Genomic DNA, 27,213 nt, shown 5'->3' with positions numbered 1-27,213 from the left:
GGCTCCTCCGGAGGCTGTCGGAACCTCGCCATTGCTATTTCTCGAGGCGTTTTCCTAGGCAGAATTGATCCTCTTGGGGGAGCAGGGGGGCGGGGGGAGAATCTCAATTGCAAATATTGTTTGGAGTTTTATTCTAGAGAGCGTCTGTGCTTTAAGATGCTCTCCCGTGGCTCCTGGTGGATGCTGTAAGGAGCAGGGCTGTGGTGGGTTTGGGCTGCGCAGGGAGTTGGGGTAGCGGGGGGTGGGGGGAAGGAAAAGACACGATCGAGAGTAGCTGAGACTTTGTGCCCCCGTTGGAGAGATGGTTGAGTCCTCGTCAAGGTTGCTGTGGTATCCCAGAAACACCATTCACTCCGAGCTGTGACCGCGCACCATCAACAGCAACAACTCCGCTGCGCCTGGCCAAGGAATAGGAATTAGGAGCTCTCCAGAATAATATGAAAGGGATCTGCAGAGGGGAAATTCGTGCAAAGGAATCGAAATTAGCAGACTTTTGGGAAAGGGGATGTACTAAATGTGGCCGGCTGGACTTCATCCTGGTGAAGAAAATGGAGATTAAAAGTGGATTTACATTTTGGAACCTCGTCTTTTTATTGATGGTTTCGTGTGTGAAAGGTAGGGTAGCATTCAAGGGGTGTATTTTTAGGGGTCCTTTGCTTTTTGGTCAGGGCGTTGCAAGCTCTCGCCTTTTTGAATGCAAAGGTGTATTTTAAAATATGTTTCTCTTTTATTTTATATATTTACCTTGGGCACTTTGCAATGGAAATATAAATGATCGCTAAAGGAAGGAGGAAAGAATGAGTTGATTCAGATCTCTTTTCGGAGATAGGAAATGTATTTGCTTGCCAGGCTTGGCGTTCAATGCAGTGACTGAGCTCGGGCTCAATAAATATTCTTGCAGTATGCTCAAACGGGGACGTGAGTTGGTTCGTATAGCCTGTAACTAGTGTATATTCAAACAGATCCCACCGGGTGACTTTTTTAAGGTGATGGTGGTGGTGCTGTGGAGGGATTACCTGCATTTCTGATATTCGGTAGAGCAACCGAGCTCTTTGCAGGAATGCCTGTATCGATGCACTTATTAGTTTAACCCGTTGCGTGGGGAAAGTTACGGAGGACTCAGCATGTGCGTAGCCGTCTCACAGCCCGAAATGCGCTTCACGCTGTTTGTATGCATGCAGAGCTCCCTGTCTGTCGGAAAGGTACGCTAGCAATTCAGCCTTTAAGGCACGGTCTGCCACTAGGTGCAAAGAACGACACCTTTTCTCGCCCCTCCTTTCGTCCCTTTCCCTGTTGTGCGCAGGGCTTTGGGGCTTGGGGTTGGTTTTTCTTTTGTTTGGTTGGGGTTTTTTTTGTCCCTTTGTCGAGGCAGGAGGGTATTTTGCTTCATTCCTGCTTCTGGGCTCGTGAAAGGAGGGCAGAAAGAAAGCCGCTAGTTAGCGGCATAAATATCTCCAATAAGTCTGTGCTTCTCGACAGTTAAGGGAATTGATATAGAGGAAAGAAATATGTGGCTTAAATAATGTGCACCGTCAATATTACATGGGCATCTCTGAGCAGTGGAGTGCTGATAGCAACACGCGTGCCTTCAGTAAAGGGATTTATTCTGCAACTCCCCACAGTCGTCTGTGCCTACCCGAAATAATCTCTCCTTGTTTGTGGCCAGAGATTAATAGCTGATTAATCACCCCTTTATCCCGCTCCTCATCCCCATCCCTCCTCCCTGTCACACTCGCATTCTCCTAGAATATTTTACAGACGTTATCGATCCTTTCCGAGTTTTTACACTTGCTTATCGCCTACGGAGCTTGCCTACACGGGTGGGAAGGAGATGTGCCGGGGGGGCTTTCAAAGGCGTGCCTTTGCCGGCTAGCTCTGCCTTGGATGAAACAGTTTATTGTAGTGCTTCGCAGCTGCTTGTCCCCCAATTTGCATCTCATGGAAAAGATCATTCGTGTTGCACAGAGGCCGGGATGAGGGTTTTTACATTATCCTGACACGGGATCCGAGGCGGAGGTGCTTGCCTGTGATGCTAATGGCACATTTTAATTACAGGCAGCATTTTCCCCGCTTGCGTCTGTTGGGATGGGACGCAGCCGCTGCTGAGGTCTGCGAACAAACCCACTCTGAGGCTCTGGGGGATTTCTTCCCCCTGCCTCCCCTCGCCGCCGTCCTCCATTAAGGCATTCTCGTTCGCAAGCCGCGGGCTCGGCGCCTGCGAGGCGCGCAGCGGGTGCGGTGCGGAGGCGCTGGGTGGCTCCGGGGCTGCAGCCGAAGCAGCTGCTTTTCGAGCACGAGTCGCAGGGCGGCAGCATCCTACAAAATTCAGGGCTCGGGAGGTTCTCCTCGTGCTGCCATGGCCGTGGGAACGGTGCAAGTTTCCACAGCACCTGTTGAGAAGCCTCTTCTCTTGCCCTTGGAGTAGGGAAGAGAGGGACCAAATAAAATAAAATAAAATAAAATAAAATAAAATAAAATAAAATAAAATAAAATAAAATAAAATAAAGGGTACTGCCGGCAAAAGCTGGTATTAAGCACTTAAGCAGACTCCCAAAAGCAGAAAAAAGCGGGCTTTGCAAAAATGACCCTTTATTTTACTGTCCGTATACAATTTGAAGACTGTGAAGCCGTTTCCTTCCTAAGACCTGAGTTTCCCAGTTTCCCCGATGCTGAGTCTTGCAGTTTGTACAGGCTTGCCTCGGACTGGGAGTCCTCCCAGCTAGGAACTTGGTAGGTTGGATTTCACATCCTGGACTAGGGCTCCTTTAGGCAGCCAGGCTCCATAGAGCTGGCTTAGATTCACTGCAGCACTGCATCTATTCTGGGCATTTATATTTAGTTCTCTCCCCGCTCTGGTGGATGAATACATTTTACCTTGATTTACATTCTCATTGTGTCAGCATGAGCTCCTGCTCCCAGAAACCTTGGCAGAGGCAAACAATGAATGAATACATGCCCATTTAAAACACTCCAGATGTTGAGAGCCAAGTCCTCAGCTTCTACGTTTTCTCTACATTGTCTGGCAAGGCCATTTCACAACACCCCACTCACGCAAGCTCTCATCCATACCCTTGGTTGCTTAATCACCTCTACTGCGTAGTTCAGCATCATACTGTAATACCTGCTGTTGAGATTTCTGTCCTCCAGACCACTTCTGCAGTTTTCTTTGGTATCTACCTCTCAGACCCTTCCTAATTCTATCAGCCTTCTGACACAATTTCTGCAGTCTTGACCCATACCTGTACCACTGTCCTGTCTTTCCTACAGGCTTATGCTTGTGTATGTTCTTATAGACACAGAATTTCTTCATGTTTATTTGCAAATTCATGCCTTGCTGGAATCTTACAACAGTACTTGGAAGAGGTTAGAAAATGGAGAACAAAGAATGAGAAAGTAAATTGTCAACTGCTGGTGAAGGAGTGATAATAAGGAATTACAGCTGTTTAATAAAAACTTCAAATTGCTGGCACAGTGTCCCATTATGCCTTGGAACAATCTTCACCATAATATTACCTGGATAGACACGGAGTAAAAAAGCAAAGAAGCGGTCCCTTTGAAAAGTGACAGAAGGCATAAAAGCAACCAATCAACCAAATAAGCAAACAAACAAACAAAACAAGGAAGTGCCAACTAGTTTCGTTCCTGGACAGCTGCAGGGGAGGGTGACTGCTGTAGTCTTCCCAGTGGATGTTCAGACACTTATGAGAGCTCCTTCCCCCTTCCTACCTTCCACCCCCTGGAAGAATTATGAAGTATCATTTAGAAATGGGTGATACGAATCAAACTTGGAGAAGCAGCAAGCAAAAGCCTTCACTGTCCAGGGCAGATCTTTTATAGGCACAAACCAAGCAGGCAGCTTTAGTGAGCTTCACCTCATTGGATTTGGGGAGAAATCACTGATCTCGGAATGCTTTCAGTTTAGCAGTTCTTTTCACTAACACAAATTTTACAAATGCTTGTGATCTGTTTGTGGAAGCAAACCAGAGGAAGCCAAACAAAATGATCACCAGACCATTCCATCTCCTCTGTGCAGCTGTCAGTCCAAGACAGCAGAAAGCTATGCTCATTCTTTGTCTGCTGCTGTTTCTCTGTTCCCCCATTGCAGTTGTGACAAGTGGAATAAGGGCAGCTTTCAAAATAAAAGGGAGATGAAGCAATAAAATTTTAAATGGCTCATGGACAGAAGAAGTGATGAGAAAACAGACAGGATTTCCAAATGATGTGTATCTATCATGTGTGAACATTTAGCAAGCAAAGAGCATACCCTGCTTCTTTCCAGCCCTTCTGGAGTCCCCCTTCTTCCACATTCCCACCCCAACTCCACTTTGTCACAGATCACTTCAGGATTCAGCAGCTCCTCCCCAGTGATTCCCTTCCAGTTTCTTGACTTGTGGGGTTCCTGACAGACAGCCTTCCCCACTGTTTCCCTGAAGTGGAAATGGTTTGGTGAGTAACAGTAGGTTAATGTTGCCACATTTCCAGATGGTCACTCCTGCATCTGCATGTGTGTGTGTCTATGAGCATGCAGGGGAGCTGGGAAACACTGACAGAAAGGACAGCAATTTCCTTCTTTTCAGCTCCTCAGCACACACTCAGCCCTTCTGCGGAGCCCCATTTCCACAGGCTCTCACACACCACCCAGGGCCGCATAGTTCTGCAGGGTTGCAGACAAAGTTAACCTACACCCAGCCACCACCTTCCCGTTTAGCTCAGGGTTAAACTGCGCCTTCCGCTCAGCCACGGCTCGTGCTCCTCTTCTCAGAAATGGGAGGGAAGGGCAGCTGCCCCTGGCAGCAGCAGTAGGGACCGCTTCTCTATCCTCCACCTGCTGCCATCAGGGATCCGCGTAGGGCACCGGAGGAACGTCGCCTTCAGTCGTCGCTTTTTCATGTAGAGCTACAGCAGTCGCAAGGCAGTGAGCGGCGGCAGCTCCACCCGCACAGTCACCACTGCCGGCACCGACAGCGATAGCGGCACCGGCAGCGCCTCCCGGGGAAAGCGCTCCTCCGGGGAGTCCCTCCCAATGCTCTGACAGCAAATGCCCTTTGGCTTCACTTCTTTAGCGCAGCCACTGCTGCATGTCTTTTGTCTGTCTCTCTGGGACAGCATTAGGGTTTTGAATTTTGTTTCTTTTTTTTTTTTTTCCACACACACACACACAAAACAAAACAAAAAAACCCTCGCTTTCTGAGAGCAAAGAGCAGGATGGGAGCTCCAAGTAACTAAGCAGGCTGTAGAGAGACATGTTTTGCTTCAACTCAGTTGTCAACATCCGCAGGTGGAAGCACCAGTCCACCAGACTTACGGAGCTGCTTGGATGTGCTTTCAAGTCTTTCCTTTTTCAAGGCACAGCAGGAAATGATGGCCTACCTAGTTTTGCTTGTTTGTTTGAAGTAACAACAAGCCAAGTAGGATGAATTGCCCATCTCGCTCAGTGTCCTTCGCTTCCAGCAGTGAATATTAGCAGCACAGAGATGATGAGAAATACAGCAAGTACAAAATGACTGGTATATCATCTCAGATTTCAGCGGCCCGGCTGCCTCAGAGGCTTTTGGAACATCATTTTTAAAGAAATGTAGACTTGTCAATGCCCCACTTATGTAGCTATTCTCTCTTTTATTCTTCCACTTTCTATTCTTTTTCTTTTTTCTTTTTTTTTTTTTTCTTTTTTATAAGCTATTTGTACATTTGGCCTCCAAAAATTCTCCAACAGAGTTGCATACTACTGCATGCACATGCATTCTCCATTCTAAAACTGTGTCTAGCTGAAAACACTGAACAGTACATAAATCTGCATTTAAATTGGTCATATTACACTCAGAGTTTTTATGGTATACATAGATAAACCCCAAAGATTTGAAACTTGTAACTACTAAATATACAAATGTACATAGATCTAGTAAAAAGAAAAGCACAAAATTGTTAAGAAACATTTTAAAATATTTTGAAATAACCCATGGGGATACCTCAGTTTATGTGATTAGAACACCTTTTCAGAGAAAAGGTTATGAGGAATAACATAGCTTTATGTCCTTAGTCTTAGACACAATCTATCTGATTTACAGAGGTATTGAGCATTTCCAGCTCCAGCTGGCTCCAGTAAGAGCCTGGGGAACTAGTTAGCACTTTTGAAGCAAGGCCAAGAGAGCCTGATGCTGTAATGCTGCGACAGAGAGGCAGTATGAATCAAAGGAAAATGTCTATAAAGCAACTTACATGTAAAATGATAAATCTATAGAATCTCATGAATTGGAATTTTTAGGGATGGGAAAAGCTTTATGATTTGCTACAAACATTGGATTTTCTCCTCTCCACTAACAGAAAATTTCCAATCTTACTCTACAAGGCTGTGAAGTGTCACACTCAACTTCTTAATGATGAGTAACATACAGCTTGTATTTCTGGGCATAATGGTTAAGGTTGAAGTGATAAAACAAAGTCCTTGGGAGAAAATACTTTACTAGAATACTGCAACTCAATCTCACAGTAAAGAGACATCTGAGAACAGAGAATATAGTTGAAAACGCCTTTTTCTTGGTCTCCCATAATTTTTAAACAGCTCTTATTTCAAGAAGCAATGTTTAAATAACAAATAGCACAGGCATATGATATGAGTAATTGTTGCAAGAGTATAAAATTTATCTTACCATTATGATTGAATAATTTTCCTGCAAAGGTTTATTGCAAAATTTGAAAACACTCACAGGCCTTAAGCGTTGCATTCCAAGCAGCTTCTTTAAGGAACTTATTCTTCTCAGTGAAATTGTGCAATTTGTGTTCAAAGCTGCATCTATCAAAGATTCAAGAGACAATATTTAGCAATGATCATGGAATTAAACAGAAATATGCATGATATTTAATGTACAAGGTGACATCTCCTTAAAAAAAGCCTAGTAATATAAGGATATGTTGAATATCTGCTTGCTATCATCCGGCTTTTTGGGGGCAGTGGGATGGATGAGGATTTCAGTCGGTGAGGAAGATTTTGACATAAACTTGCACACAGACATGTTTTTGTATATGTTTACATTTCTCTGTTTATTTGTGGGGCAACTGGGCACATTTGTATTCAGAGCCCCTGCCTTGTTTTTACAGATCATTTCAGATTTACAACAGTTCCATAATCTTGGAATTAGAAGTGCTGAATAATGTTGTAAATGTCAAAGAAGGAAATGGTGGAAATTCATCATCTCCTTCCCAGGGTCTGAAATGTTAGAATGGTTATGATTATAGGTTTAGAAACACTGTTACTCATAGAGAAAAAGCCTCACAGGCTTGGGGAGTGGCATACTAGGGATTCCAGTGGAACTGGTACCCTCATATAATTGTACTGTCAAAGAGAAAGATGGGAGAGAACCAGCACGTACATATAAAGACAGATATCCCACTTTTTTCTCTTTGGTTCTACAAAATACCTCATAGCATAATATGTCATATTCTCATTGCATCAGAGAAATAGGATGCATAACAGTAAAGTTATTTAACCACGGAAAGGATTCATGGGGCAATTAATTCTCTACTCCTGAGCACTGTAAATAACACAGATTATTTTTGCTGTAGGACTAAAGGAATCTGGAAACTAGCTGCATGGATCATACAGATGATAGATCACCACTGATCTTGAATACTACTTTATGTTTTCCTGTATTTTCATCTGTTAATAATTTTATGCCTCTGTATATTGTAGCCAGTTTAATTCTATTTAATTGCATATACGTATTCACATACTTATCTAATATGCATATATAGAAATTATGTATTTGTTTATGGATGTATAAAATAGATTGCATTGTTAGCTTACAAAAGTGCAGGTGACAAGTTGAACTGGATATTCTTCCTACAAAATGCATTACTTCTTACCTTTTTGAGGATTCCCAATCTCAGAGGATAATTATGCTTGACTACATTAACAAAATGAGAGTGCAAGTAGTGAGATCCAGCAAATGTTAGTAAAAAATCTTGATGAAAATATATTTTTAGGAATTTTTAGTAGCACTAATTACTCATCCTAGGACATTAATAATTAACCAGCACAGTTATATATTGTCAATGATTTAGTAACGTTTTACCAAAATACATTTTTTTATAATCACAGAATCATATAATGGCCTGGATTGGAAAGGACCTCAAAGATGATCTAGTTCCAACCCCCCTGCCATACACAGGGTTGCCAGCCACTAGATCAGGCTGCCCATAACCACATCCAGCCTGGCCTTAAATAAGGTTATTCCTAGTAGAACAAAAGCTTTGAATTAACTTTAAAATACAGTGAAAAAATAATGCTGTCTTTTTTTTTCTTCCTTTTTTTTTTTTTTAAATTTTAAATTTATTTATTTATTATTTTTTTTAATTTTCATATTGTTATTATCAGGTAAAGAGGTAGACAATATCACATCTCGGAAATGACTTCATTTCAGTGGCTTTAAACAGTCCCTCTGTGATCATTATTTTCTTATTGAATCACTGTCAAACACATCTAGTAGATGTTTGTAAGTGCAGTTTGGGGTTCCTAGCTAAAATGAACAACATAAATGCAGATTACAGATATTCTCTCAGCATACTTTTGAGATGGAGCATTCAAATTACAAGACCTTCTGTCTACTGTTTTAATCTGACCCAGATGGAAAACTTCACTGTAGTTAGTTTCCCCGAGTCCTGTGTAATTTTGTTTTAGAATTGAACTTGATCTAATTTAAACAATTTTTTAAAATATGTAATGGAAGTTACATTTTTGCTTATATATAGCCACTTCTATTCGTGGTGAATGGAAGTTATAAAATAGAGTATAAAGGGAGTTTCTAAATTGCCTGTTGTTGAGTCCATTGAATGCAATAGGAGAGTCCAGAATATGACCTTTGAGAGTAGATTTGCCTCTGCTTCTCTTCTTATTGAATTCTGAATTGCATTTTTCTGTACATATATTTCTTTTGACTCAGAAATACAAATTGTAATAAAGGTGAGGTACTTCACAATACATTAGAGATTTTCAACCAAAATTCAATTGGAAAACAAGTTACATTATAAACATAAATATTGCAAAAGGAAATTGTTTGTAATTCTGTTTAAGGACAAAAGATTATATATTTGCATACTGTCAGAAGATGCTCTTTCTACGTTTCATTGATTGCCATGTCAGCAATTCTGGGGATCAGTCCATCAAGTTCACTGTAATAGTAGTACACTGATAAAGTGCTTGCCATAATCCTTGAAATCATGGAATGCTCATGGATTTTGTCAGCCAATTTACAACCTGGTTTCAACATTGCTGATAATATACTTGTTCTCCAGCAAAACATTTCAAAATCCGCAGAACGTTGCTAATAACTGCAGTGGAACAGGAAGGAATTGTGAAAACAGATTCTTGCTTAGAATGCATTCAGATTTAACAATTAATGCATTTTATTTTTATAGGATTATCATAAACTCTAGATATGTAGTTACATTAGAAAATGCTAAATTAGAGATAGCAAAACTGAGTCATAAACACAGGGAACAAATTCTACATTCATTTTGTTGTATTTCTCTTCTGCTAGCACTTTTTTGCACTTTCTACCATTTCAGAGTCACAGGAGCTAAAATATTGTGATGAACAAGAGACCAGATCCTTGTCTTTGGAAGGCCTACCTAGTTACCCAACACTCGAGCAAAGAACAGGAATAATAAGATTGTCAGGTACCAGACATACTCAAGTCAGTCAACTTGGAAATAAAAGCTACCTTTTTCATGCGCCTCCACGTAAGTGTGGGAGAGAAGCAGGAACATGTAGGAACAAGAACACACATGTGAACACATAGGAACATGTGTGCACACCAATACTTCTTGTAATAGTCTTCTCTAGCTGAGCATGCTACAAAGAAGAATCTGTTCTTGATTCCTAACTCTGCTCATCTTGTGTATTTCTCCTCAAAATGGAGCAATGGCCTCAAACCTGAACACAGCAAATTCCATTTAAAAAAATTGCAAAAGAACTTCTTTTCAGTAAGAATGATAGAGCACTGGAACAGGTTGGCCAGAGAGGTTGTGGAGTTTCCTTTATAAAAATGTCCAAGAGGCATCTGGACACCTACCTGTGTGACCTATTGTAGGGTACCTACTTAGGAAGGGGGAGTTGGACTCGATGATCTCTTGAGGTCCCTTCCAATTTCATGATTCTTGATGTGATCTTTAATTTAAAAACAAATAGGAATCATTACTTCCTCTTTTTTGCATTACCATTCAAAGTATCTACCACTGTTATTCAGAATTCTCTTTTTTTAAAAACTGCTTCTTTCTATGAGCTCTTTAAAGTGGAGCAATCATTTCCCTCGCACAATTCAGATAGTTATTAACTTCAGAGACTTTGCTATCACCTCTTTAGCCTTTATTTCAATCTTGGCAACTCCTTCATGGGAAAATGAAATACCTCTGACATTTGGGAGAATATTTCTATAGAGATTTTTATAGATTCTATTTAATGAACTTTTACATATCATAAATTCAACCATGTTCTCTGTATAGCAATTATAGACATCTTGCAAGAATGTGAATGTTATTATACTTCAATGGCCAAAGTGGCACCAAAGTACTTCAGCATTCTTAAGAAAGTTTAATTTTCAGCCCCTTTCTGTGAAAAGAAAAATTGCATTGACACTATATTAGAACTAGCATTACTATTTTTTTTTTCACAGATAAAGTGCTAGCAATCTGAGATTCCACCATGCAAGGATAACAAGTTTCCCCTGACAAATTGGTGAGATATATCTTATTGACATTTTCACTGTCAGCAGTGGAAAGTTGCAGCAATCAACTGTGTAAGACACACTGATTTTTGTAAACATCCACACAAACTTAAATTTCTCCAAGTAACTACTCTGAAATAGCAATGAGCAATAGAATCAATGTTTAATATACTATGAGTTCAGCAGCCATAATGATTCCTGCATTCATTTCTACATACCTTTTATAAATATATGCTTCTATCTGTATATCTTCCTTGACACTGAAATTCTAGCTTATCAGTTAGCTCCTGTAATTTTCCCCAGTTTGCCCTGCAACTTCTGGGCTCCCTTCCTGAACCCTCCTCCTACTCCAGAAGCACTACTTGAGAACTTCCAAAAAGATTAAGTTTGTAGTAGAATATAGAAAGTTCCCTTCAGTTTATATATCATAAGTGAAATTCTTTTCTGGCCCAAAGTAATAACCATGTAAGTTCAACCTGTTAGGAAATTGAATATCCTTCCAACTTTGCAATCATATAATAGGTTTATTAACTTTCTTAGAATGTTCTTTGGATTTTAATTTGTCTGCAAGAAGGCAAGATTGAAAGAGTGGGGATGCTGTTAAACTTGTTTTCACCTTCTTCAGTGTATTGTGCCTGTGAAGATAATTATCTTTTGGTAACTAAAAGAACAGTACAGCTTTACCTCAAAGAAACTTCCAAACATCTCGATAAAATGATCAAACTGTTATAAAAACTTGAAAACAAAACCCTTGCCTACATATAGATAAGTGCTGTAGAATCAGATAGTTAAAATGTGTATACTTCACAAATACTGGAAATCCAAGAAGTATTTTCTGTTTTGCAAGCTTCAAGTTATGCAATGAAATTCTTTTTGTGATACAATAAGAGAAATTTTTCATACCTAACAGATATGAAATACTTCATATCTAATTAATATCCTTTACTGATGTCAGTAGGATGACAAGTTCATTCTGATCATCCTAGACTTCAGGGTCTACAGAATATCTTAGGTCAATAAATAAACAAATAAATAAGATGGGAGGAAAAAAAAAATGACACACAGGGACAGAACTGTAGGGATTTTGTTATGCAGTTCAACTCTGAACACTTCAGTGAAATCAGGAGAGTTTGCAAAGTATCTGTCTAGTGAAATCTACTCTTCCAAATTACTCCCAATGGGGCCTCCTGTACCGGTCACCTCTTTGAAATGCATTGACAGTAGAGTTATTATAAGTAGCTTATTTAAAAAGTCAGAGAGTCCCACAGATATCAGCTAAGGAGAAAATCTGCTCAGTAGAACTTCTGTCACGATTAGAAAATCATGAATTGCCTGCTAAAATTAAGGGTAAATTTGAAGTAACTACAAGGAAAAGAAATCATTAAAAAAAAAAAAAAAAAATCTGGTGCATAACACATTGCCCATGGAGTCATCATTAAAGACCTTGAAAAAAACAGTATGAAGTTATAGCTGTACTTTTGAGTGTCATATGAGATATGTTTTCTGAAGATCTGAGATATGTTTTCATTCTTTTAAGAATATTTATTTGCTATTAAAGCCAACAAACAGCATCCTGTTGGTGAATAGCATTTTAACAAACCTATTTGGATATATGTAAGTGATTTATTTTTTTTTTTTTTCCTCTTTATCTGCTTTTTCCATGCTTAATTTGCACAAAGTGTATTGGGAATACCTCTTCTGTAGCACACTTTTCTTTTTCATGCTTTTAATTCAAAGACTGCTTCAGGCTCTGTTCCCATTTTTTTTTGTCAGGTACACTTGGATTACTGCACAGTTATCAAGGAGATGCATCATTAAGTTTTACCTATTGTTCATCTCTTATCAGTATTTTAAATATCATTGAAACTTTATCACTGAATTGAAATTTCATCATTGAGCCATTGTCATTGAAACTCTCATTTCTTTCTAAGATTATTATAATTTTCATATTTAATATTGCTATTCATAGCTCAAGTTATGCTTTTGACACTTTTTTCATTTTGATGCGAATTGGTAGCTCTAAATCACTGCAGTCACAGGATTTTACTTCTCAACTCGGTGTCTTAGAACAAGAGTGATTATTCATTCAATTATAACCTTATTGGAATATTTATGAGTAGATTAATTAAGAATTTGTCCCCACTGAAATAAAAAGACGTCATTGACTTATAGCAGAACACAATAGGTTGTTACAACAAACAAAACTTCCTTTCAATACAGAGGAGCCTATTTAGGATGTTACAACTCTACTTAAGTTTTGATGGCATGCAAAGGACTAAACTGATAAAACTGAAAAAGTTAAACAGTTGAACTCTATCAAATGCTTTTTTGGCAGTACCCTAAAATAACATTAGAGATAGTAAGTTATATTTTTGGTGCTCTTCAAACTCGTGCAGGCTCAATCCTTTTCTGTTCACTGTCATATGATGGTAAGAGAGCTCTAAACCAAATTGGTTTAGGTTTTAAGATTAGAAACAGAATAATGGTTCCTGAATCCAACTGTAGCTCATTGTTATTTATAAAGATGGCAGGAGAAATAACTGCAAAATGAGCAGAAATTCTAAATTCTCTTTTAAAGTCTAAAGTAAATCATTTCAAAACTTTAGAAGACTGTAAGCCTGCATTTTATTAACCAATTACATTTTTGAACTATCGACTGTTCTAGTTGTTGGCAGAAGTACATGAGAAACCCTCGGAGTTTAAGGTTTCTGGCTGATCTCTAAATCAAAACCAGCAGAGCAGATTTAAATATTTTGTGTAAACAAATTTGCATTCAGACTGCTAATCTGTGTGCCAGCCTTCAGTTTGACATTTTCTGAAATGATTGAAAAATGCTAAGCCCTTTATGATAAATGGTGTTCATAATGAAAATGCTGACAGACCCGTAATTACCTGTATTGTGATTCTGCTGAAAGCTTCTTTATCTGTCTAATCTTTCACAATGGAGTTACATGCATAAAATCTTGAAAGAAGGAAAAAAAGGAACTTCAAAGTGGAAATGATTTAGCAACTGTAGCAGTGCTGAAATCACTTCTAGACATTCACTTATGGAGGCAAAGGTGACAAGAAGCTATTAAAAAAAAATGTGCAGTCCTTTCTGTGGAACAGAAATCATCTAGTAAGGTTTAAAGGCTTAACTTCAAGTCAAATTTTTGATAAGATACAAGTAAACAGATCCAGGCTGACCATTTTTAATGTGGTACTGAGGAATTAGAATAGAGTACAATTGTCATTGACTTGATATTTCTGAATAAAACCAAAACATCAAGAAACAAATACATAAACCAACATTTGTTTAATCACATGCTAAAACCTCCTACACTACAAAGTGAAAGAAAAGGAGGGAGAAATATTTCAAAAACTTATTCAGAAATAGAAGCGGAAAAATAATAAGAAAAAAAATGTGAGAAAGCAAATTGTCTGGATTCTCTAATTTAGAAACCCCATTATCTGTCATTGTTAGAGTAGAGGCTTTAAGATTCTTTGAAAGTTCTTTTTTCAGTTTCTTTTACATTCCTCTGTGAAAGATTTCCCAGACTTGGGTAGCCTCTAACTACCTGAAATGCTAGACAGCATTTTCTTTGCAGACCGCTCAGATTGATTCAGATATACCAGCCTTGCCCCAGCTCCACACAATGTCTGTGTACGAGCCATGGCTCTCAGCTGTCTCCGCAAAACAACCAGTACACGTACAGTAGCTCCTTATCTAAACATAATGTCCTCTAGGATTTTTGACCTCTGTGTTTTGCTGTGAGGATGAAATCTGTTTCCCCAAAGCTTTCACAGCATGGTCTGGCAAAGCTCAAATAAAGTATCCTGCAATAAAACAGAGGAATATAACTCTCTCATATCTTTTTTTTCAAACTGCCATGCTCTCCAGAAACAATCTTGGACTTTTAATCACTATTCATAAAGCAGCCATTTCAGTTACAAGATCAGCTACTTGGCTATCTCTGTATCTTTTTTAATCTTCTTTATCTCTGTGTATTCTCCCTGCTCTTCTTGAGATGTAGAGATTAATATGCTAGGCTACACTTAAGATATGGGCATGTCAGAGTTTTCTGTAGGAGATAGAGGACACCTTGTCTAACTATCAATACACTTTCTAATAATACTGAATATGCTATGGGAGATGTGGAGAGAATGGCTCAATTGCTGACAGTAAGTTGATGATTTCAGAGAAATAAAAATAACAGCTCTAAACTGAAATTTTAAGTTCTAAGTTCAGCATTGTGCAACTATCTTTTTTTCTCCCCTGTATAAGTATTAATTTACACTAAAACTCACTTCTGTTATGAGGGTAATGTCCCTTTGGAAGGGCATTCTACTGTTCCTCAGTAGCAGTAAGTCATTTTTCTACAGAAAAGATTTTAATATCGTCTCCAGTCTTTCAAATTTCACTGCTTACTCTTTGCTCTATGGAGGATGAAGATGTGGACAAAAACTGATCTTATCACTGATTCTAGAGGAACTCACTTTTATTATCCTTGTACAAGTAGGTAGCTAAACGTTACTCTCAATCATATCCTTTAACCTGATGTAAGCCTGTAAACTGATCTTTTCTATCTACCCTATTTCTTTCATAACATTTATTAAAGAATCTTGTCAAAGGCTGTTGTATGCTTAAGGTGATTAAATTAAAAAATATTAGTTATTCTACTTGATGAATTTGTAGTCACAATTCCCTTGGATGATTTAACTAGATTTTAGTGAGAATAATCATAGTATCACAGGATGACTTTTGTTGGAAGGGATCCAAAGGATTATCAAGTTCCAACCCCCCTGCCATAGGCCGGGCCACCAACCTCTGCATCTAATACTAGACTAGGTTGCTCAGGCCTTCATCCAATCTGGTCTTGAACGCCTCCAGAGACAAGGCATCCACAGCCTCTCTAGTGTCCATAGCCTGTTCTAGTGCCTAACCATTCTCTCTGTGAAGAACTTCCTCCTGACAACCAATCCAAGCCTTCCCTCCTCAAGTTTAAAACCATCCCCCTTGTTCTATTACTATTTACCCGAGTAAAAAGTTGATTCCTTTCCTATTTATAATCCCTTTTTAAATACTGGAAGGCTGCAGGTCTTCTCGCAGCCCTCTCTTCTCCAACCTGAACAAGCCCAGCTCTCTCAGCCTGTCTTCACAGGGAACGAGCTGAAGCCCTCCAGTCACCTTTGCGTCTCTCCTCTGGACCCTCTCCAACAGCTCCACATCTTTCCTGTATTGGAGCCCCCAGGCCTGAACACAGTACTCCGGATTGAGCCTCAGGAGGGCAGAATAAAGAGGAACAATCACTTCCCTGTCCCAGCTTCTGATGGAGCTCCAGATACCGTTGGCCTTCTGAGCTGCAAGAGCACAGTGCTGGCTCGTATTCAGTTTTTCATCCATCAGGACCCCCAGATCCTTCTCCAGAGCTACTCAAGGGGTTCTTCTCTCTGTCTATGTATCTGGCTGGGGTTACTCTGGCCCAAGTGCAAAACCTTGAATCTCACAAGGTTCACACAGGCCCACCTTTTGAGTTTGTTGAAGTCCCTCCGGATGGCTTCATTTCCATCTAACATGTCATCCTCACCACCACAGGGTGGGGAGGGAAGGGATTTACCATCTTTCTTGCCACTCCTTGTTTGCCAGCTTTCTTCCATTCTTTTGTCTCTAAGAATATCTTCCCAGGAGATCTCATCCAACAGTTCTTTAAACAGCCTGAAGTTCACGCTCCTTAAGTTCAGGGTCCTAACCCCACTCTTTGCCAGGCCCACGTTTCTCAAGGTCACAAACTCAACCAGGGCATAGTTACTGCAGCCTAGGTGCCTTTAGTCTTAATACCATTAATGATCCTCTCTGCATCACCAAGCACCAGATCCAGCAGCACTTTACCTGTGGTCAGTCTATGCAATACTTGCAACAAAAAATTATCATCCACACACTGCAGAGGATTTCTGGATTACAGCTTCACTATGTGGTTTTCCCAGCAGTTATCCAGCTGGTTGAAATCCCCCATCAGGACAAGCACCTGTGAGTGAGACTTCCTGGAGAAACATGAGAAGGTTTCAGACAGGGGATTGGCAACACTGCTTCCTCTGAGGAGTTCCTAGATGATCTTAGAGGATGGTTTGGAGGGTTTTTTTTCTACAGTCTCCTGGCATGACAGCAAACCCAAACCATTCTCTGTCACAGTGCATCTGACTCTCTTTCCCTATCAGGTCTAGTATTAAGCTCTAGACTACTCTCTCTACTGTACTAACCCTCATTGCATCCCCTTCCCCTTTGTTATCTAGTTTGAAGCCCTCTCAGTGAACCCCGTTAACACTTGGGCTACTATTCTTTTTCCTCTTAGAGGCAAGCGACACCCATTTGCAGTTGTCAGACCAGGTGCTGAGTAAATAGCCCTGTAGTAAAAAAAAAAAAAAAAAAGTTCCTGTGGAGATACCAGCCTCACTGCCACTTATTCATTACCAAGGTTTTCCTACACCAGTCTGTGTCCCTCACTGCCCTAGAATGAGTATAATAAAATGTCAGTAATGCTTCTGCTCCTTCAACCAACAACCTTAAAGCCCTGAAGTCTTTTTTGATAGTTTGTAGGCTTTTCTGAGCTACTTCATTGCTGCCTGTCTGAGCTATTGGTAATGGGTAGTAAGCGGAGTGAACAAGATCTGGGAGTTTTCTAGTTATGTCCTTGACGCAGGCCCTAAGGAGGCAGCACATCTGCCTGTGCATTCTGTCTAGCCTGCATATAGAGCCCTCACTCCACGAGGAGTGAATCTCATACAGCAATAACCCTTCTGTCTTTCTTTGCAGAAGCAGTGTGGAAACGCAGTCGACTGCCTAGCCCTTGGCAAATCTTAGATAAACCCTCCTGTGCCTCCTCACTCACCTCCCCTTCAATTTCCCGTGCCTCATACATATTACTTAGGGTCACCTGGGAAGTGAGGTTGACAGTGTTGGGCTTCACCCACAATGCTGAGCTGGGACAGTCTTCCAACTCTCCCCATCTCTCAGGTTCTTCCCTCTCAATGCCTGACAGAGACGGGGCAGGGAGTCCATCACTTTCCAGAAGTTTCCCTGGTGCCTTTCTCTCTGGCATGCTAGGAAGTTATTCCACTTCACTGCTATCTCTCTCTCATACTGCCTGATGGTCCTTAACTTCTCTACTTCCTCCTTGATCAATGCCACCATGCTGAGCAGATATTCCACCTGCTCACACTCACACTTCACTTCACTTGCTATCCTCCCTGGGCAGCAGCAGTCTCGGGCACTCTCTGCAGCTGGAGACCTGAACAGCCACACTCTTGGGCTGGGCTTCTATCTGTATCACCACAGTCTTTGTGGAGTAAGCTTGTTGCCTGGTGAAGACCTTGGAAAATCTGTGGTCTTGGAGACTCTGTACCTCACAATCAGTCTCTGAAGTTCTGGCCAGGATGGCTCTGAAGGAGCTAACCTTGGCGATTAAGCAAGGTAAACTCTACCTCTTTCACACCACCTTTCATTAGATTTAATAGAAAAAAATATAGACTCAGAAAAAGACACTGAACATTCACAGTACTTGAGAGAATTGTGAAGACCCAAGAAATAAGGCCCAGTTCACAAAGTTAGGCTTATAATCAAAGAGATGTCTAAATGACATATGAGTGTAAGCTATAAATTCCAGAGTGTCTCTGCACTGAAAGCTCTGTTTTTACAAGACAACAGGAATCCTAGCCCATAGAATTAACTGTGGTCAAGCTAGTGGAGCTAAATTCTCTTATGTGGAGTATATAGAACATGGGACCTAACCTACATTTCTGAACTCCTGTTTTTGTCTTGATATCTTAAGAAAGAAGGGTCAGAGGAGCAGCAATAAGTTCTCTACAGTACTGTAACATCTGACTTACAAGCAATCAACCTCATGAGGTCAAAAACCCAAACCACTGGAGAAGAGGACTGCTTGTATATGTTGCCTTCTCCATTATACGGAAGACTTATGAGTACTCTGTGAGTTGAATCAAAAAACTTTTTGTAGTTCTTCTGCAGTAGAATTATATTGCTGAGTGCATTCATAGGAGACTTATAAATATATATTTTTGGAGTTGCAGTAAGTAGAGGTGATTTAGTTGAAAGTACTATTCTTTCTAGAATTTGAACTTAACTATGAATGCAGATAAAGTGTCAGGGACAGTGTGCTGTTACATTTGCCATCATTCTGATAGGGTGTTTCTGGCCTTTTTGTTCCTGAAAGATTGAACAGTATTTTTCATAGATATTATTATTATTATTAACCTCTTGCCTAAATTTTGATTTGGATAATTACAGTCTGCTCTCTATATTCTCTAAACAAAGTATGTTGAATAACTTATATTTCCTTTCCTAATATTCTAAGGAGCATTTCTGTGATTTATTAAATAATAGTTCTGCTTAATCTTAAAGTTAACTGCTTCTAATACTAAGGGAAAGTGATTCTTTTAGAAGGTGTGTTGACTGCTTAGTGCTGAATGATAAATTGCACAGCTGCGTTGGTGGCGCTTGTCATGTAGGAAGGGTTTCTTAGTGCTGTACAAAAACAAAAGGAAACTACCTCCTTATCAAGATAGCTGCAATTTTATTTAGAGTTGATGGAGACGTTTTAGATAAACAATACAATACATTCAACTCAAGGAGATGAATACTAGTCTGAAGAAATCTACAAGAAAAGTTTTATGGATGTTTTTAGAGTCTGCAGGATTAAATAAAGGCTTTTTATTCAAGACAAGGGATAAATACAGAAAACTAGAGTACAGAGGAGAATTTAGAGAAATTCAAAGTGTAGAAAATATTTGGATTTCTCCCTTATAAGAAAAAAATCAAAGGGCCAAAAAATTGGTTATTTGGACCTATTATGAAGCCAGACAGTAACAGTTTCTTAACAAATGGTAGAAAAGTAAATATTTAAGATATTGTAGAGGAAAAGATTTTGTTAAGCATACGTGCCTCATTCTGTTCCTTGCTTTGATGTAAAAATAACAGAAGAATAAAATAATTCATAATTATTCACATTACTGGTACATCTCATAGGGTTGATATATACCTGGTTCTGTGTTAGCATTGTTTGTGTTTATATCAATCTGAGAAATCATCTAGATCAGATTTAAGAAAAAATGTTGTTACTGTGCAGATTGTGCTTTGATTTATGCTTTTGTAATCTCAAAGATTGAGAATTTCTTTATTTCTCTGATGTTACAAAAGCATAGAGACCTCTTGACCTCGTTATCGTTATGAATTTATTGTTGCCAAAGTTACATTAACTGCTATTTTGGAGTCCTCTCCATACAGAACTTTCATTAGCTTAGTTCCTTCTTTGAATACAAAATTAATATATATGAGTGTAATACAATATGCACAGCTCCAAATTAAAATATAACTTCTTTCTTTTGGGTAATGATCAGGGACCAAAAACCAATTTCTCCATTAAACAACTTCATTGGGTGGGTTGGTGAAACTTGAACTACTTTCATTTCTAATTTACCAGTAGATTGTAAAAAAAATCAGAATACACATTACAGTTTGAATAGTGCTTTGAACTCTTCTGTGTTTTACAGTTATATAGTAAATAACTGGATTCAAGGGAATTATTGTTGTCCTTTGCTGGAGAAACAAATATATATATATATTGAAGTTAGTGAGTCAGATATAATTCTAATTAATTACTTTAATCAGGTGGAATGAATGAATTCATGAAAATAAATTTATATGCCCTTCACAGGATAATTACTGTAAAATAAAACTTTCAGTCACATAAATGGCAAAGTAAAAAAAAAAAAAAAAAAAAAGAAGAAAAGAAAATGTCATCTAGCTTTTCTGAGAAAATGGGTAGTCCAATTCCAGTGCTGATAATGCAAAAATTCCAGCTAATGATCAAATCATATTGACAAATTTATTCCCAAATTTACGCCTAACTCTTATTTTCTTGTGTTTCATTATTGCATTCTCTGAAGAAAGGCAGCTAAGTTTCTAATAATTAGATTCGACAAAGAGTGGAACCTCAGTGTCTCTTTTTTACGAATTTCAAAGATTCAAGTACAAACCTGAGAAAAATAAAACATTCTGTATTTGCAAAAATATGAAAAGAAGAAGTAATTGTGATGAATTTCTACATATTGAAAAAATGTTATGTAGATTATTAATTAATTTGATCTAAGTCAAGTAATTTAATTTTGCCTTTTTCTATGTAGTTTCTCTTCCCCAGTACAGTTCAAAATTCTCAGTATAGGAATGGCTTAGGCAATGTCACCGAGATCAATTTATGTTACTTTTTCCATAATAATGAGAGTAGTAATAATAATAATAATCCTTACAATATTCTTTCATTTGCTTGGCTAATTGTCTTGTTCTTATTTGAGAAAAGCTTTGGAGATTTTCTTTTCCTGGGCATAATTCTGAGCTTTCACAAACGGTGGATGACTTCCTCTATTGTGACTGGAAAGCAAAAAGAACCAGACAATCCTTATGTGTGCATTTAGGACAACTAGTTCTTGCCTCCAGAGACAAATTCAAAGGACAGTTTAAATTTCGGTTTGTTGCACTTGCATACTTTCTGATCCTTTGGGCTTTGTGATTTAACCCTAACAAGCAGCTAAGTACCACACAAATACTGCTAAGTCTCCACAGTTGGAAGGGGAGAGAACTGGAAAAGTGTGAGAAGTCAGGTTGATAAAAAGGCAGTTTATTATGTAAAGCAAATCTGCATACACAAATGAAACAAAACGGGGAGTTCATTCACTGTTTCCCATTGGCAAGCAAATGTTCAGCCACAGCTGGTAAAGCATGTCTCATCCTGCATAATGGCTGCTTGGGAAAATGATCACCATTGATCAGAACATCCCCTCTTCCTCCTTCTTTAATCCAGATTGAATTGTTGAGTATGTCATATTGTATGGAATATCCCTTTGACCAGTTTAGGTCGGCTAATGGCTCTGTCTCCTCCCAGCTCCTTGTGTATCCTTAGCCTCCTTGCTGGTAGAACAGTGTGAGAAGCTGAAATGTCCTTGACTCTGTGTAACTCTGCTCTTCAGCAAATAAAAACATGGGGATACTTTTACTACTATTCTCATAAAAGTACTTCTACTTTATTACTCAGCTTCATATGAATTGATGTAAAGAAAATTAACTCCGTTCCAGACAAGACCCAGGCATTGTGTTAGGAGTTGATACTTTCATGCAAAGGGTAACTCAGTAGCAAGAAATACAATTATTTGGTGTCCTTCTGTCATTTCCTCCTCTCTGCACTGAGGTTTATCTGATGGTGAGCCAGCCTAGCCACCCACCTGCATGGGGCAAGCAGATCTGCAGGGAATGCCGTCTGCTTCTCTGTAGAATACAAAGCAGCCATGCAGAGTAAAGCATCCTCTGTGTTAAGTAGGCCATTTCCCACCACATTATAACAATTTCACACTAGGTTATATAGTGATTTTTAAATGATTGAACGTCTCCTTTGAACATTCAAAGATTTCCTACTATGCTTGTTCACTCTTATTGCTTTTTAGATAGCCTTGTGGCAAATTAGTGGAATATACTGTAAGAAAAGGAAGATCGTCAACATCTTATTTGCATATAAACATCATATTATTTTCAAATTATCCACTATGCTTCCCATTTTCTTATGATGTTTTCTACAGCCGAAGTCTGTATGAAGTCTGCCCATTCTATCAGTATTTCCCGATTAATGTTTTGTTTCATAGTATAACAAATATTTTTTTCTACTTTTATTTCCCCTCTAAATATAAGAACAAAATTACACAATGGTAAGAACATAAGCAACTCTTAATTGTTAAGTTTTAGCAACTTGTACCAAGTTAATCAGAAAAGTTAAGACAGAAGTAATACAAACTTTCAACAAAAATGCAGCTCTTCACTTTCTCATTGCATAGAAAATGCTCGAGGATGTTTTCAATATTACTATCCATGTAGCTTCACTTAAAATTTATAGGAATTCTTTCAGGCTCATAATGCCTTTGGCAATAGCCCCCATACTTTCCACTCCACTAGAGAAGAACAAGAAAATGTAGTCACAATGAAGTCCAGTTTCCCTAGTAGCCAACTTCTTTACCTCAGCATGCACATGGGTCTTCTGGCTCTTGTCCATTACTACATTACTATATTGTGCTTGTATTGTATGAAGTCATTTGTACTTTGAGGGACATGTGAATGGTAAGAGAATGGAAGGTGATTTTTCAAAGAGGAGCATAATGAAAGAAAGCTGAACTATGTACAGTTACAAGTTCCTTCATTATTGACAATGTCTGAACTGAAGACATGCTGAGATATAATGGTGAATTGCAGCTTCAGGGAGCCATCTGTGGATCTCAATGCAAAATCATTCAACCCAGCAAACTTAAAGCAGAAGGAGATCTATTTGAACTTCTTCAGCTGGAAAAAGACTTTCTAAGAAAGTTTACAGAAGAATAAATTAATTTGCATCATACGTCATTTCTTCCTTACCTTGACCAATATTCTCTAGGCTCTGAACTGGTTTCCATGCCATATATGATAGTAATATTATTCTACTAATATAGAAAATGTTAATGTGTATCCTGAAGAACACTTTGAGTGCAAAATTTGAAAATAGGAAAATATGCAATTATGGCAGTTTTATATGCATGTTCTTAAATTTACTATCTGAAAAATATCTAAGGTAATCTGAGTTATTAGTATTTATAATGAAAAGTTTTGGAGCCTTGCTGTTAGCAGTGAGATAGTGTTTAAGCTTTTGAAGCATACTGAGTTAACCATTGCTTCATATTAATACATTTAAGACTAATATGTGAAAAAAAAAAGCACCTAAAATATATAGGGAAACAAAATTTGACAGTTCATATGAAACTAGTAATTGTCTCATTTAATCTTCAAGAGGCAAGTTTTCTAAAGTGTGCCTGGTACAACAATAATCTGTACCAACAAGCATTAGTTTTCTTAGTTATTATTAGTATTATTTAATTATATTACAGTTAGCAGACCAGCTCATTTTACAAAAGGTCTTGCTGACAAGTTTTTGTTTGTTTGTTTGTTTGTTTTTCTTTGTTTTTTCTTTTCTTTTTTTTTTTAATTCTTTGAGATTCTTTCAATTCTTTTCTCTGGTATAATCTAATGTTTTGTGATGGCATTTCTTAAAAATTTGTCTTATAACTTTAGTATGCCAACCCACATCTATTATATCTAGCACTGCTATAATCTTTAATGCATTCTTCTTGATACCAGCATAATCAGGGAAAATATTACCTATTACCTATTATTAACAGACAGACTCATTCTACAAGTCAGTTATGTGCCAGATTTTAAGGGTACTTAGGCACCTAATGACTCAGGCAAATTTCTAGTAGAAATTTCTAGTAGAACTGATGAAAATCTGAATGTCTAAGTTCCATTATTTCAATAGATATTAGGTACTGCCTTTTTCAAATTTGCACTGTGGGCTATCACGGAATCACAGAACAATATGGGTTGGAAGGAGAGTTGAAAGAGGCCATCAAATCTAACCCCTCTTTGCTAATGCAAGTTCCTTATAGTAGATTGAAGTAAAGCATCAGGATGAGTTTTATCTGGATTTCCAGACCCTATAATAATTTAATAATCCTATAGGATTATTAAAATTTCTCAGCTGATGTTCCAGAAGATTTTGCTTAAGCTGAAGCCACATCTTCTGATTCCATTAATGCTGTATCTTTTTGTAATAGAGTCATAGAAAAATGGAATAATGGAATAGTTTATGTTGGGAGTGACTTCACCTACATCCAAACTTCTTTTGTGAACAGGCTTCCAAACACTAAATCAGGCACTTGGTCAGTCTGGTCTTGAACAGCTACAGAAATGAGACATCCAGAAATTCTCTAGGCAGCCTGTTCAAACACCACATTACTTTCTCATTGAAAAATCTCCTCCTGACACCAGATTTAGATCTCCTCTCTTTTAGTTTAAAATCATTGCCCCTTGTCCTATCATTATCTACTTGTGCAAAAAGTTGATTTCCCTCCTGCTTATAAGCTCCATTTAAGTACTGGAAAACTGCAGTGAGGTGTTCCCTGAGCCTTCTTCTCTCCAGGCTGAACAAGATCAGCTCCCTAAATCTGTGTTTGTAGAACAGGTGCTCCAATTCTCTGATCACATTTGTGTCCCTCTTTGGACACACTCCAATAGCCTCACATCTTCCTTGTGCTGGAGGCCCCAGACCAGGATGCAGTTCTCCAGATAGGGCCTCATGAGGGCAGAGCAGAGAGGGACAATCACCTCACATGCTCTGCTTGTCACCCCTCTTTTGATGCACCCCATCATACAGTCGGGTTTCCAGCCTGCAAATGCACACTTATGGCTCTTGTTAAGTTTTTCAGCTACCAGGATCCCCAGGTATTCCTTGGCAGGGCTGCTTTTAGTAATTTCTCCCAGTTTGTACACGTTTGTGATATCCCCTACCCAAGTGCATCACTTAGCATTTGGCCTTTTTGAACATCATTTGGTTAACACAGGCTCACTTTGCAAGATTGTTTGGGTCCTTTTGGATGGCTTTTGTTCCTTCTGTCATATAAATTGCACCACATAGTTTGATGTCACCTACAAACTTGATGAGGCAAGTTTTATATGACTAAATATTAAATGCTAACTATGTGACCTAAAGAGTAGCAGGTTGTATACCCAGGGGAACAAGCTAGCTCTTAAACTATGTGTAAGGGAATGATTACAAGAAGTTTTTTGCTTGTTTGTTGGTTGTTTTTTTTTTTTTTTAAATCATTTTAAATAGGACTTTTCAGTACTGATCTGCTATCTATCTAAAATAATCAGACTACTGCAATAATTAAGAAAATGGAAGTGACACAAGCCTTCACTTTTTTGTTTCTGAAAAATTTTTATATCATCCCTCTTACTGTGTTAAAATTTTAAATGATGCTAATTTTTTGTGATATGTATCAGTGATATTCAAAGCCACTGGAAAATTCTTTTATTCTTGGATATGTGAGCGTCACTAGAATTGATAAAAATGTTCAAGTAATTGTACCTCCATAGTATATATGCAAGATTTGCAAAACAGTCTAGTAAAAAATAATGCATATTTCTTATTTATTATCATTATTATTTTTTTTTTTTAGCATGCTCTAAGAATGATTATTTTTTAAATTGCTTATTTGCCACATCTTCTCCTAATCTAATATCTGGTGACCTTAGACAAGTGCATACTATACTGTTTAGCACCATCTCATTATTTCTTTGCATTATCTAGTCTGCATGCACTTGTTTTATCTCTTTGTTGTTGTTTGGGATTCAGTCTCTTCAAATTAATACCTGAGTCTTTCTTATCTCTGTGCAGTGCAGCACATTTGTATATGTCAATACTTCAATAGTATTGTCATAAAATAATAATGTCAACTAAGCATGTGGTTAATTTACTGGGTCTGATTATCTACTACTTTGGACACAGTTTCTATAAAATGATACCAAATAATAATTTTGTATTTCCAAACTTAAAAGAGATGGTGAACATTTTTCATAGACATCTATAACAAAAGGAGATTGGCAAAGAACAATCATAGCTTATCTCTATGGAGTTCTTGGTCTGGAAACTAACTGGATTTCAAAAATTTTAAATACCATAAGCGTCTTTCAGTAGACTGGCTAATGATCGATCAGAATTCACAAAACACACATAACCATAGTCTGCAGAATTAAGTCTAAAGTTTTATTTGTTTATTTGTTTTTAAGTTATTTCTCTTGATCATCACAAACAACTTCAGGCTGTAAGAGAAAGTCTGTTATTTTTTAATAAAGTTATCAATTTGTAATGAATAAATTTTTAGGATTTCTTGGAGGATTTTTTTTTCTTGTATGTAATAATGAACAACCAATTTTGTATATATTTTCTCTATAAATCAAGAATCAGAGAATCACAGAATTGTAGGGTTTGGAAGGGACCTCCAGAGATCATCAAGTCCAATCCCAAAAGAGCCCCCATTACTTTACTTTCCACATTACTTCCCCATTACTTGAGAAGTTATACCTACTTTTGAAAGGCTCAAATATTCAGAGGTACTTCAATTTCAATTTCATTTGCATTTATATTTTTACAAGCAGTAGAAGTTGCTATGGTATCATCATGAAAAGGTGTGTAAGATGTTAGTTATTTTTAGCTTCAACTTTAATTTTTTCATATTATATCTGTGTATATCGCTATATCACTATATAGTGATAATTTCTCCAGCTAGTTGAAAATCAAACCAGATATACAGTAATGAAGACTGTAGCTCCAGTATTTGTTTGGTACTTCCATATTCAATGTCTAAGGTTTGAGCAGATGTTCTGTCCTTGTACACAGAGGTTAAGATTACATCCATTACAAGTTCAAATTAGTATAAACTTCATATGAACTTTTTATTTAGTTACTATTTCTGAAGTTTGAAGGTTTTTGTCCTTATTTATTATAGTTGTATTGACCAAAAGCAGTTTCAGTACTGAAGTTAGGGAATTCTACTAATGAAATTAAAGCCATCAGTAGTTTTGATATGCAAATCA

At 38.1% G+C, this 27,213-nt stretch overlaps 1 protein-coding gene across 2 annotated transcripts in view; it reads left to right on the top strand.

Annotated features, from left to right (window-relative positions):
• Window positions 1-286: 286 nt before the first annotated feature.
• The window catches only part of CSMD3 (CUB and Sushi multiple domains 3), a 512,773-nt gene continuing 485,846 nt past the window's right edge, over window positions 287-27,213 (top strand). For both annotated transcript variants that reach the window (XM_052703606.1, XM_052703607.1), the window contains exon 1: window positions 287-615. In XM_052703606.1, the coding sequence (XP_052559566.1) occupies window positions 438-615 (178 nt within the window). In that variant the 5' untranslated portion in view covers window positions 287-437. The remainder of the gene's footprint in view (window positions 616-27,213) is intronic.

The sequence above is a fragment of the Tympanuchus pallidicinctus genome, unplaced genomic scaffold (genome assembly GCF_026119805.1).
Source record: "Tympanuchus pallidicinctus isolate F22 unplaced genomic scaffold, pur_lepc_1.0 scaffold5, whole genome shotgun sequence".
Classification (NCBI taxonomy): Eukaryota; Metazoa; Chordata; class Aves; order Galliformes; family Phasianidae; genus Tympanuchus; species Tympanuchus pallidicinctus.
Note: the sequence above shows the minus strand (reverse complement) of the source record. Positions and strands in the feature narration are given on the sequence as shown.